The 14710-nt window shown below is 38.6% G+C and overlaps 1 protein-coding gene across 1 annotated transcript in view; it reads left to right on the forward strand.

The window, feature by feature from the left end:
• Positions 1–14710, forward strand: part of LOC133638799 (mothers against decapentaplegic homolog 6-like) — a 54807-nt gene that overhangs the window by 6535 nt on the left and 33562 nt on the right. The window contains exons 2-3 of the mRNA XM_062031763.1: positions 3327–3380; positions 4147–4206. Coding sequence (XP_061887747.1) covers positions 3327–3380; positions 4147–4206 — 114 coding nt within the window. The remainder of the gene's footprint in view (positions 1–3326; positions 3381–4146; positions 4207–14710) is intronic.

The raw sequence follows: 14710 nt of genomic DNA on the forward strand, positions 1-14710 counted from the left end.
AAATATTTTCTGAACCTGGCTGGGGGCCTTCGTCCCCCAGACCCCCGGAAATTTTTTCAGTCTTTTTCATTGTGGTCAAATCACATGCCTGTACTAATTTTGGAGGTTTTTGAACTCACCGTAGTTTGTTTACATTTACAACGTTCTCCGACTTTTCTAAGACAGTAATTTCCAGAGATGTTATGTCACCCTCTGAGAAGCCTAAATTTTACTAATGATTTTGAATGCTGTAAAAATGTGTAGAATAAATATTACATTTCAACATTTCTGTCAACGAAGATTTGCGTCAGCCTGTGACACATAGTCATTTTGATAGTAGGCTATTATAGCTAATATAAACACTTACCTCATGTGTTGTCTTCATTATAACACTTTTACAATGCTTTTAATTTTTTGCGGCTCCAGACAGATTTATTTTTTTGTATTTTCGGTCCAATATGGCTCTTTCAACATTTTGGGTTGCCGACCCCTGTCCTAGCTAGTATGAGTCTTTGGACACCTAACTATTCGATCCGATTCCGAAATCAAGGGTGAAGATTCGATTCAGAACTGAGTTTTGATTCAACACCATTCTCGATTCAAACCGATACTTGCAATGTATTAATTGATATGATAATTATAATGAAACTTTTTCAAAACAGGTTACAAGTCATAAAAGCTACTTCTGGTTGCATGGAGATGGCCTAAAAACATAGTTTTGAAAAACTGTTTCTTATTAAATGAACACAATTTTTTTTTTTGGTTTTTGAAAATTGTGTATCAATTTAGAATTTGGGTGAATAAGAATCGCGATTTGGATGTGAATCGATTTTTTGTGCGCCCCTATCAGGGTACTGTTGAATGTGCTCAAAAATAAGTGATGTTTTTAACATTTTAAAGTGTCTTGTACTGTATTATGTCAGCATTTAGGCTAGTAGCGATTAGCGTGAACGCTAGCTGCTTCTCTTGGAAATAAGCAACAAATACACACACACACACACACACACAAACACACCTTATCACCACCACTCATGCAGCCATGTTTGCTTTCGCTGACTGGAATTACACAGATAATGTTATGTTTTGAGATAAGAGCTGTCTCTCGGCTAATTGTTATTCTTTAAGTTGCAAGCAAAAATTGGAGTTACAAACATCCCCATCTTTAATTGGCGTAGCAAACGTCACAGTGAACCCCGCAAGATTCAACCAAAAGACCTGATCGCTAGCGTTAGCATGTAGCTAGAGATCGACATAACTTTGTTTTCCAACCGTTAGAATTAGTCTACAACGCCAACCAACAAAGTTAAGATGAATGACGGACATTTATCCATGAAAATATGGAGAAGCTGCGGATGGTGTATTTGACGGAGAAGTAGCTAAAAACATGGCCTAAAAACATATTTAAAATAATTGATTCCTTTTAAATAACATTGTTTTTATTGCTTTTTGAAAATTGTGTATCGATTTAGAATAAGAATCGCGACTTGGATGTGAACCGATTTTTTGTGCGCCCCTATCAGGGTGTTGTTGAATGTGCTCAAAAATAATTGTTGTTTTTAACATTTTATAGTGTCTTGTACTGTATTACTGTCAGCATTTAGGCTAGTAGTGATTAGCGTAAACGCTAGCCGCTTCTTTTGGAAATAAGCAGTATTACCGTGAGTTTTTCAAAGTGTATAGTAATCAATCAAGGTTTTACTACAATTAAATGGTATCACTAACCGTCTGGAATTTTACGCGGTTTGTCATCATACCCGTAATCAACAACATTGTATAAATTGCAGGATTCAAAGCGTGGGAAAAAATTAGCAGCTTGTTGTCCAAAAATTACAGTATCCATCTAGATAAGGGGTGTTCAAGTGAGCAGGGCGGGCATTTTTTATGGCCCATGGCACATTCTAATGTGAAAATGAACAAATCCCTGATTAGAACATTGCACAAAAAAATCTAAAAAAATATTAAACCGGCCCAAATTTCTCCAAAATGTATAGGACCCGAACACCAAAATGACCGACGACCTTTGCGTCTGGTTTTTGTGCATCTTGTCTGAATAAACATTTCTGTGCTAAAGCCTTCAAAAAAGTTTAAGTTGTCGGAATATTGTAATAATATTAGTAAAGAATAATACTAGGAAGAAATTGAATATCTCAAGGGGGTTAGATTACACTTATTTTCTTTGTTACCTATAACACAAGGCCGAAGTTGTGGATGTTTGTTCAGTTAGTTTAACACAGCGATTCTCAAACTCTGGCTCCATCTAGTGGTGCGCCAAATAATTACTTGATTAAAGTACAGTGTTTTATTTTCCTCTCTTTAAACACAGTGTTGCTGTTCAAAGTGTATGTAATGTTACAGTGGCCACTAATATTAAATCTACCTGTTAAATAAAACATTTGCCTTGTTTTTAATTAATACTTAGGCTGACTACGCTACTGTATTTTAATGGTGGTACTTGGACGGACAAGTTTTTTTTGAGGTGGTATTTAAGGAACATTTTACTAGAACCACTCATTTAGCATGTATTGATTGTCCTACATTGTATTGGTTTTAAGTATCTACGATGCACAAAATGTATCATAAATGCATCCTTCAATTTTTATGTCTTCGGCCCTCAGTGGAAAAAGTTTGGACTCCCCCGTACCAGTTAGACCACCAAACACTTTAGGCCAGGGGGAGTATTGCTTCCTAATGTGCCTTTTGGGACCCCATTTGGTGAGGCTTGAAGCCACCTCTTGACCCTAACAACAATGACATAAGACAGACATACAGTTCCGGCTGTAACACATCAATATTTTATTGATGAATAGGCTCATTAAGACAAAAACAATCTTGCACTAAATCCTTTCGGACTAAGGGTCAAAATGCAAAAGCAGCCACAGCCAAGGTTTGTGTTGCCTTCTTTTTATAACTCTGCATATAACAAAACAGTTGAAAGGCTGTTTTAAATTAGCACTGAAAACTTTCCGCATATTCCAATTGACGGTCGCTCTCAAGTTGCAATAAGGTTTTTCCCCCGTCTCTCTCTCAGTCTCTCTGACAAGGAGAGCCTCCTCTTGTTATTTAGGTGAAGGAGTGCCGATAATATACAGTTTGCATAGTGCTGGCGCCAGACTGACTGCTGGGTATCTTGACTGAGGACCAGGCAATTACTGCCTCTGCTCTTAAAGGGACCGCACACTCCATGTCAGCAGTGCACTGAAGGGATAGAGTTGTTCTGTTGGACACACACACGGCAGCAGAAAGGGCTTGTGCGTGATAAAACTGAGCTCAATAAGTCTACAATTTGAAAAAAAATACAAGGGGAATACTCAAATACAACTTTTTAAATGTGTTTTTTGTTGTTGCAGAGTCACCTCCTCCCCCGTACTCTGTGTCCCATTCAGATGAACACAAGCCACTGGGTGAGTTTGGCCGCGGTCACGTGACAAAGTAGGAAATGACAGGTGTCGCCAAAGTTCAGTCAGATAAGACTGACAGGTTGTCGGCGTATGATGTCATGACTCGAGATGAATTTGATGCACCAAAATGTTGATTGGAATATAAAATGTGCAAAAGTATTGTAATTTTTTTATACTAGTGCTGTCAAATGATTACATTTTTACATCAAATTAATCAAAGTGTTGCTGGGGAGTAATTTTGATTAATCAAGGTAACACTACTTGGACAAAATGCGTTTCAAGTAGGGATAGGTACCAAATTCTATACTTTTATAGGCACTGACAGAATTCCGCCTGTAGTACCAGGTATCGATTCACGTAAAATCGTAATGGTGCCATATCCATCCATCCATTTCCTACCGCTTATCCCTTTATTTCGATATTTTTGTTGTGACGTAACCTCACATTCGGTTGTGGACTTGGCGGTGTAACAAACACTTAAGTAGCACTAAGAGTGGACTCAGTCGGACAGCAAAGGAAGTATGCCTGATTTGAAAACGCTCGGACATAGTTTAAGGCTACACTTTTCAAAATGCGCAAGCTTGATGCTATTTTACATGATCTGTGTCATATACATGCTACTGATTAGCATTTCAACACCTCCAAATTTGGTAAATTCAGTTTATAAGCACGTTACAATCAAACAACTGGTGTGTAATAAGTACAATACTGCTGCTTTTGTTTGATCCAGCAGACAAATGTGTCACAGCTTCTTTCCTTGACATTCCAGACTCTCCTCTGTCTTACACTGAACCCGCGCGCCCTCTCATCATGCCGACAGCCCACACAGGTGAGCACGATCGCATTTGTGTTGTTTCATCTTGTTGTAACCGTGTGCGTGTATGCGTATGCATTCATGCAATTGAAGAATCCGTGGGGTGGAAAGTGCCTATTTGAGGCGTGCATGTGCATTAGCCAGCCTGCTAACCCCCGCTTTGACATGTGCATGGAGTGGTAAATTATGGCGGCGTCGCAATGCTCGGCCTTCCTTCCTATTTTGCAAGGCTGCTGAGATAACCCCCAAAGCCCGCAGCATAAAGTGTCTATTGTCAGCAAGGGCATGAGGGAGTTTGTGGGTGTCTGGGGTCTCTCGCTGCTCTGATGCTGCAAAACTAGCCCCCCACTACCCCCCATTTGTCCCCATCTCTCTTTTCCTCTCTCCACCACAGCCAAATATTTCATTGCAATAAGATCCCCACGCATACACCCAATCCCCTTTGCCTCTCCTAGCACCCATCCCCCTTCTTTCTTCCCTCAAATCCCTCCATTCCTCTTGGCAATTGAGCGGTGGAAAGAGACTTGTATTTTGGGGCGGGAGAAGGGGGGGGGGGTGATGTGGCTTAGGTGTAGAATTTGAGTGTGTATATGTGGAAAGGGGGGAGCTTAGAGTTGTGCTTGGACAGGAAACAGCCCCCTCTAGATGATGAAACTGGAGCTTTATTTGTTTAAGTGCTGAGGTCGGCCTGGAGAGGTCCGTGTAGTATTAGAAAGAAGAAGAAAAAAAAGCCCACAAACCCACTCCATCACGCCTGTCTGAACTCGGCCGTGTGAAGGTGCTGAAAGTTGAATGGGCACCTATGAAGTGCGCATCCTAGACGTGTCTGATGTGTACAGCTGATGGACTCATCACCGTGTTGCCGCGCTGTCAAGTATGTCCGAGACCGCCTGTTGCTGGGCTGCGAGGGATCCCCATGTGTGCATCTCGCTGGTTTTATGGGGATTTGGACCAGATATCCATGTCTTCTCCGGTGTCCTGTCGTAGAGAATGTTTTTAAGTTAAGGGGCTGGTTCATTGCTGCAGTTTTCCGTTCTAGCTGGACAGCTTTCAGATGAGCGGTTCTCAACTGCAGGGTCGGGAGACACAAAAGTGAGTTGCAGACCCATTCTGATTTTTGACTTGAGGGCCAATAAGTCAGAAAATTCACTAAAAACACAAAACATAATTATCCATGCTAAAATTAAGATTATTAAGACTAATAAATAAGTAGATACAATTTGAAATCTCGGCAAGTGGCAAATCATTTGCAGTGTGCCTATTTGATATCAAGGTCATTTTAGTGTAGTGCTGGTTGTCATGAGTAAAAAGTATTATTTTATTTATTTATTTGCAGACAAACATAGTTTTGTATTTCATTATTGTTTCTTTTGTTAATATCAGAGTCCGTTCTGCAAAAAAGCCATCCCTAGAAGCACACAGTTTATGGACAGGGACCCACAGTTAAAATATACATCATCATATAATATACAACATACTGGACAATACAATACATTTCAAAATCTACCCACCAAATACCCATTTACAATTTCATTTATAAATAAAAAAGGAATCTTTGGATCCACCAAATCAGTCTCTATATCCTATTATTCAAATGTGATTAAAAGGTTGCATCTTGAAGATAATCTCATCATACATACAGAGGTCAAGACCAAAATGACCTAATCACCATTAGGCTCGCTGAGCTTCTGACGCTGTCTTGTGGACATACTGTTCAACCACATCAAAAGTAGCGTGCCACGTTACATTAAACGCATTGTAACGCACGGAAAAAGTATTTTGATTACTCGTTACCAGTAAAAGTAACGGCGTTGGTATGTAGCGTCGTTTTTCCGAACACTGCAAATTAATTTATGGGAAACGCAGCATTCGAGAGCCAGCCCCGAAGGCACAAGACATTAAAATAACGTTGAGAACTTGTTGAATTAGGTCCTGGCGTTACTCAAACATAACGTTGAAACAACATGCTTTTTGATGACGTTTAATCAATGTTGGGTTCTGACGATGATTTGACCATTGAAATTTGGTAATTTCCCAACCATCGTTGTGGATCCAACGTTAGACACCAACGTTGACTCAATTTACAAATACCGTATTTTCCGGACTTTGTAGTCCGTGCCGACACCGTAGTCGATAAGCTTCTTCTTTTTCTCTATCTTCTTGTAATGGGACATTCATCCTCCGCTGTTGCCATTTCTAATATAAAGTAGTGTAAAGTTCTTACTTATATCTGTCAGTAAACTCGCCATGAAAGCGCTAAAACGTACCGGTGTAGTCAGTATACATAATTCACCCAAGGAACTTTAGTTATTAGAGAGTTCCTGTCGGACGTTTTTTCACGGGACACATTTCCGGTGTAGTTGTTGTTTCCGGATGAGGAGAGGCTGCTCCTTTATTGATTTAAGTAAAGTCTGAATGTCATTAAAACAGTTAGCTCCTTCTTTTGACACTTCTTGAACTCCCGTCCTTGCACGCTACACAGCTACAACAAAAATGACGGGGAGAAAACGCTGTCGAAGGTGAGCCACGTAAATAAGACCGCCTACAAAACGGTGCACCCTGAAGCGACTGTGAGAAAGCGGCACTATTACATGTTATGTAGACCACAAGGAAGTGTTTTCCATTTAGAAAAAAAAAAAAAAAAAGACTCCTTTAATGCGGCATATAATCCGGTGCGCTTTATATATGAAAAAAGACCGAAAATAGATTTATAATCCGGTGCGCCCTACGGTCCGGAAAATACGGTACAACTATTTTGCAAAGTTGTTTCAAAGTCAGTTTTGAAGGACATGTATGTATACCGATTGTAGCTGAGATAGGCTCCAGCGACCCCGACGGGAATAAGCGGTAGAAAATGGATGGATGGATGGATGGATGTATGGATGTATGTATAATCAATGTCTTGTGCCTGAGTGTTCTACAAACTCCGGTTTTTCCATTGTTGATGTTTTTTACTCATCTATCCACCTTTATTTACATTTTTAATGTATGTGTGAAAGTTACCCATTATCCAGGCTACAAAGATTCAATTTAGGAACAACTGTCATGATAATTTTTTTCCATTAAGTGTCATCACGATTTTCTTGTTTCAAACTAAAAGTGTTGTTTTTGGAGGACGCGAAAGGAAACTACGTGCGATTGTTTTCAAGGTGAACCACGGCGGGAGGCACCACTGATTGTGTGCCCGGCGACATGAGCGGAGCGAGATCAGTTTCCTTACAGACATGCTGTGTGTGTGGTGTTTGTGTGAGAGCATGCATGTGTGTGTGTGTGTGTGTGTGAGTGTGTGTGTGGTCTTGGCTCCCCTGCCCCCCACAACACAGCTCCTTTTGGAGCCAAGAGTTGGAGTGCAGTCACACAAACAAAGATCTACGGATTGTGGTGGTGACACAGCTGGTTTGATCACAGGAAATTGATGAAGATATCAATTAAGGAGGCAAGTATTTAAAAATACTTGATGTGCCTTTTTGTTCCCGCTGATAGCCCCGTAGTGTTTGCTAAACAACAAAAGTGCTTGTTTCTGTTCTTGGAGACAACTGTTAAGTGGAGGTTTAGCAGAAAAAGCTCAGCAGCAGGGTGTGGTCTATGCATACCTTGCCCCGGCCTCTTTTATCATTCAATCAGTTCAAGTTCCCTTCAAAACCACAGCAAACAGGACCGCTCTAAAAAGGAACTTTTTAGTAGACTTTTGTATGACTTGTTTAATTCGACTGCTTATTGTGTGTGCGTGTGCGTGTGTGTGTGTGTGTGTGTGTGTGTGTGTGTGTGTGTGTGCGTGCATGTCCGTGTCCGACAAAGCGAGAGGAATGTCTGCCGTGACTTGGTGATAAGATCCTTGCAGTGTGCTCAAATAAGGGTTCTGTAAGGACAAACGCACGCACAAGCGTGCATTGAGCCTGTAAGCAAGTTTCTTGACTTCATAGTCTTTCTTAAGAATGATGATAATACAATATTCAGGGGGATTCCGTGTTATTGGTCTGAATCCATGTATATTCTCATTGCGATTGTGATAAAGTAAGCATTTCTGTCGAGTTCTTGTTTGTTTTCTAGTTGTCGTTTGGTTGGTCCATAGTCTCCCATACACACAAATGTGTCCTACTGTATGATACCCCCTCCCCAGGAATTAGACCACACCACTACCTGCCCCCTGTCCTGCACGACAGCTGAGAATTTCATACAGTATGTGTCGAGGTGGGGGATGTTTTTGTGTAGTGTAATTGTGCCTTTCATATAAGGGGGCACTTAGTTGATATTCAAAAATATACTTACTCTTAAATACAGTACAGGCCAAACATTTGGACACACCTCATTCAATGTGTTTTCTTTATTTTCATGACTATTTACATTGTAGGCAGCAAAACTATGAATGAACACATGTGGAGTTAACAAAACAAGGTGAAACAACTGAAAACATGTTTTATATTCTATTTTCTTCAAAATAGCCACCCTTTGCTCTGATTACTTTTTCGCACACTCTTGGCATTCTCTCCATGAGCTTCAGGAGGTAGTCACCTGAAATGGTTTTCATTTCACAGGTGTGCTTAAAAGCTCACCGAGAGAATGCCAAGAGCAGTAATCAGAGCAAAGAGTGGCTATTTTGAAGAAACTAGAATATAAAACATGTTTTCAGTTATTTCACCTTTTTTTTAAAAGTACAAATGTACACAACTCCACATGTATTCATTCATAGTTGTGATGCCTTCAGTGACAATCTACAATGTAAATAGTCATGAAAATAAAGAAGAAAACGCATTGAATGAGGAGAAGTTGTGTCCATACTTTTGGCCTGTACTGTATAGGTCATTTTATATCCTATATACAGTATTATGTAACAATATATATCACAGTATACCATATTTCCAGACTATAGAGCACACATATTGTTGGGAAATGAGTTATTTACACAGAAATATTTTGTAAATGTTTGTTTACATATCTTAATTGTTTCCAAACGGTGCCTGCAACACGGCAGTAAAACGGCTGATCAAACAAAACAAAAGTCATTGTCATGTACTCACTAGCTGTGGAAGCTAGCTCTCCAATCAGCTTAACAGACTCAATAACTCTATGGTGATGTTTTGGTGAATTTACTTAAGATTTTGTGAAACTGAAACAATACAAAAAGAATGCCACTGTTAATTAAATAAACTAACACAGACACTTGCAAACGTGTTAGCGTATTAGCTAATGCTTATGACGCTAGCTTGATTACATTATGATAGTAGTTTTTTCATGCATATTTGTTTGTGCTATCAAACATGTGACGGTGTAGTAAGTATGAATTGTTTTAGTTGTTTTGTAAAACCTACAAACGTTGTTTGGAGTGATAAACGAAGACACCATACGAGTTGAAACGCTATTAACGACTAGAAGACGCAACAGACACTAAATAGAAGGAAATACTGTAGAAGTTAAAACACTGCGCCATTGTGCTCTATGTATTATATATAATATAAAAAATATATGAGAGGTATAAAGTATATATGTGTATTACATATATAATACATATAATATAAGTATATATATGTATACACACAAACACAATTAATGCCAATTTTGCTCATATTTTTATAATTTTATTTCTAAAGCATATATTTTATATATCAAAAGGATTAGCCGATGGTTGTTTGGTTGATGTCTTGACTTTTTTAACCCAAACAAAGGAGTTATTTCCTCTTTTTGGCACCGATTCCTCTTAAGGTTTTGTTAGTCTAGCTTCCATTGCGGTCTCCTTCCATGCAACGTTGTTGACAGCCATGCTGCCGTAAATTTATTTCAAGTGACGTAAAAATGCTGCTGCAAAGCAGCAACGTAGCTGTAGTTACATAAGTCGCAGGCCAGTAGTAAAATTACAATATAAACAACAGATAATAGTATCGTACAATATACTTTTTTATGTTGACTTATAATATATATTGTAATATCGCACAGCACTACATGATCGTATAGCTTGATTGATTGATTGATTCTTTTATTAGTAGATTGGACAGTACAGTACATATTCCGTACAATTGACCACTAAATGGTAACACCCGAATAAGTTTTTCAACTTGTTTAAGTCTGGGTCCACGTTAATCAATTCAATGTAGTTTGGGGATATTATTGTTTATTACACTTATAACGTTGTCTAAAAACTTTCAACACTGTTTTATATATATGCTGTACGTACCTATGTAATGTATAATAGGCACATTTATGATTCCATGTAAAATGTACAATATTTTAATCATTTCGAGCATTTTTGGACCAAGTTGTATCCAAACACAACCTTTTACAATACAGGTGAGATGATGATGTCGATGATGAGGATTATGATGATTTATAACTTAGCACAAACTTTTTCTAATTCAAAGGCAATGCAGCAAAAGCAGCTCAAACTTATTCTTATTCTAATTCTTTATTTGATGGCGAGTCGCAACCAAACGCTATTAGCAACTCAAGCTAGCAAGTAGCTGGCTACTCGCTAGTGGCCGCAGGAGCAGTGTGAGCAAGGCGATGTGCCAGAAAAGTACCCTAGATTGCCAAAATACCGGTGGCTGTGGAGGTGTGGTTTGGTGTGTGGTGGGGGCGTGGTTACAATGGTGTCATCGTATAATTTGCGTAATATGCATTGATGATAAGATTTTCTTTAAAAATGCTCAAAAATCTACATGTACATTTAACAACACATCTGTTATTTTTACGGTAATTAGTATTAACATATATTTTTTATATCTTATTTGTTGATTAAAGTCATCTTAAAGTAAATTTTTCCCATGATTCCAATCACACCGTCCGTTCCTGAAAGTGGATTGGCGGAGAATGAGGAAGTGTTGTTGTGTGTTTGGGGAAGCAGGGAGATGAAAGTGTTTGGGCAGCAGGTAAGACCTGTTTGAATTGGGCTGGTTGTTATCATAAGTTTGGCAATAAAAGCTAAAGATAGCGTCAGACTTTGTGTGACTTGTTCTGGAGGCTACAATACAATATCCATCCATTTTCTACCGCTTGTCCCTTTCGGGGTCGCAGGGGGTGCGAGCCTATCTCAGCTGCATTCGGGCGGAAGGCAGGGTTCATCCTGGACAAGTCGCCACCTCATCACAGGGCCAACACAGATAGACAGACAACATTCACACACTAGGGGCCAATTTAGTGTTGCCAATCAACCTATCCACAGATGCATGTCTTTGGAGGTGGGAGGAAGCCGGAGTACCCGGAGGGAACCCACGCAGTCACGGGGAAAACATGCAAACACAATATATTACTTTAATTTAGTTCACGTAAAAAAACCCTTATTTTTAAGCTGTGGCGGCTATGATTTTGCCTTGGCGTAATGGGAAGGGGAAACCCTGTATTACAATAACAATGTTACTAAACAGTAGCTTGGTTATTAATATGCATGTCAAAGCATGTAAACTGAGTATTGTTTGCAGTTTTTGGATGGGTTTTTTGGAGCACCTTATAGACTTAGACAAACTATATTGATCCACAAGGGAACATTTTCCACACAGTAGCTCAGTTACAAAGGATGGAAAGGGTAAGGATGGAAAGGACAATGCAGGTATTTAGTAGACTAAAAATGTACCATAGTAGCAATATAAAATATAACATATACAGTATATATATGTAATAGTGGAATATATGACCTGTATTGTTCGCCGCCTCTTACTAGGAAGTTTTTTTTTACTATTTACAATGCACATGAAAGTGAAAGATGTGTGTTCTTGTCTCACATAAGGACTGTAGCTGATGGGCAAAATACATTTTAAAAAAGTGAATTTTTTCCTTGAACATTTTATTTACATTGTAGAAGTATTTAATGTACTGTTAAGGAATGGAATAAGCAAAGAAATCAAACAATGTACTAATATGATCCACTTCAAGAAACTCTTCAAACTTTAAGTGTTTACAAAGTACAAAGAAGAAGAACCATGATAAACATTCTGAATTTATTTCATCCACCCATTCTTACTCATCTCATCATATGAAATATAACTTACTTTGCCAATTATTTTTTCTTTATTTGTATTGTTATTACTTATGGAGTATATTGTGAATAAACTGAGAACAGAAAGTGAACAGAGATTTTAGCAACTGCTAGGTAAAGGAAATAGGGTAGGATTAAATAAGCTCTGCTTCGAACATGTTGAATAGATAAACTAGAAATTGTGACGTATCATGTTGTATGCATGCATGTTCCAAATAAACTCAAACTCAAACTCAAAGTTCACAATGTATGTCACAAAATCCGTAAAAAATTAAAATGCATTGTTTTTAAACACGTGTATGTTTTCAATTTTTAAGCACCGACACCTTTTCAGAAGTACAGATTTAGTTCTAGTATTGGTAAAACAATGTAAACGATACCCATGCCTACTCGCTACAGCAATAACCCCATGAATTGGCTCTTTGACTGATGGGGCACAGCCCAGGAATGTTGGGAAGTTGGGAAGCTGAGGGGGAGTAGGGTCTTGGAGTGAAAGAGGCGGGAGGGGGGTCCGTCTGACTCTGGAGAGTGACATCTGATACATGTTTGAACATATCACCGTTAATAGTTAAGACACACAGAGTGGAGTCGACATTCTTGGAAGTTTGGAAGACAGTTTTAAGAGAGTGCTGTTCAAGTGGGATGGGGGTATAAAGTGTTGTGGTTTATTCAAGCTTTTGTAAGCGCTCTTCGGGTCTCTGTGGTCCAGATCAGACAACGAGCATGAATATTAAATTAGATCCCTGCGCAAAATCCAGGAAGAATCAATTCTTGGGATATCAATAGGGGATCAGATGTAAAAATAGTGCAAACCCTCCAAACTGTGCTTGGCATGAATGTGTGTGTCTAAGCTTGGACAGGTCCTCTCATTGCCTTGTTTGCTGGCACGCGTACAACACTTACGCTCTCATGCCTGACTGAGACACATTAGACTTTATGGAATTCAACATCAAGTGCTGGCCCATTAACCATTTCCTCAAATATTTTCCATCACAGCTATTTTTCACCAAACACTTCGAAAGACACAGAGCGTGACTCACGCATCGGTAGGGTAGGTTTTTTTGGTCCCGATGAAGTTGGGCCTTTGCTCTTTTTCATATTTGAGACCTAATGGCAGAGTTTGAGCTAAACTCATTTGAACTCGAAGCAGCAATGAAATCATGTTGAGGTACTAACTCATTTTTGAATTCAATAAGTATCATCCACTTCTTCTTCTCAGCACTGTCCTTCACACTCACTTTCTTCGTCTTCATGGTTGGAAAAACAAAATTTTTTTTGGTTATCTTTTTGCTAATGCTAGCAGGTCGTGCTGGGCGATAAGGATTAAAACTGATATCCCGATATTTTTAGGCCGACAACCGATGTACGATATAGGCACTGGAGCATTTTTAAAAAAGGATTTGAAAATGGAGAAGGATGGGGGGAATTTTTTTTTTTTTTTTTTTTAGTATGTTTTTTGTTTGAGGACAAACATGACACAAACCTTCCAAATTGTTAGAAAGCCCACTGTTTAATATGTTTGTGTGTATGCTTCACCGATGACAGTATTTGCTGTCCTACTAATTTCGTCAGTTCTTAAACTCACCATAGTGTGGACTTTGACGCAGCAGTTTGTTTACATGTAAAATCTTCCACTCCTTCTTTGTCTCCTTTTGTCCACCAAAGGTTTTATGCTGTGCGTGAATGCACAAAGGTGCGCTTTGTTGATGTTATTGAGTTGTTTGTAGTGCTAATCAGGCATATAGATAGATAGATAGTACTTTATTGATTCCTTCAGGAGAGTTCCCTCAGAAAAATTAAAATATATGGTCAGTGCATGACTGCAAGCTAATCAATGCTAACATGCTATTTAGGCGAGCTGTATGTACATATTGCATCATTATTTCTCATTTCTAGGTATACTTGAGCTCATTTTCCTTTACTTTATCCTCTTTGCATATAATTTAGTTTTGCATGTCTCATGACGCATTATTATTATCATAATATTGGCTGCATTTCAGATAGTTGTTTCTGTGCCATGTTGTTCCAGACCACAGCAAACATTACTTAGCTTGCCAAAGATTGTAATAAATCTATTAAAAGAAGACAGACTGCAGTTTCCTTTACCTTGGACATACACATCTATAACTTTGACCATTCTAAGCCAGTAATTTCCAGGAGTTTTCTCACCTTCTGAGTAGTCTCTGATTTACTAATGGTTTCTAATGTTGTTAAAATGTGTAGAATAAATATTACATCTAAACATTTCTGTCAACGAAGATTTGCTTCAGCCTGCGACACACAGTCATTTTGATAGTAGGCTATTTTAGCTAATATAGACATTTACGTCATGTTGCCATCATTATAAAAGTTATATACGAATTTTGATTTTTTTGCGGCTCCAGTCAGATTTGTTCTTTTGTATTTTTGGTCCAATATGACTCTTTCAACATTTTTGGTTCCCGATCCCTGACTTAAGGGAAAATTTCTATGAAAAATCGGTCTGTTTATGTCGTTTATGTTGTAGTATTGTTAAATGTATCATTGTCCCATTTTTGCAAAAGCAGATTTGTAGTT

Source organism: Entelurus aequoreus, linkage group LG02 (genome assembly GCF_033978785.1).
Source record: "Entelurus aequoreus isolate RoL-2023_Sb linkage group LG02, RoL_Eaeq_v1.1, whole genome shotgun sequence".
Taxonomy (NCBI): domain Eukaryota; kingdom Metazoa; phylum Chordata; class Actinopteri; order Syngnathiformes; family Syngnathidae; genus Entelurus; species Entelurus aequoreus.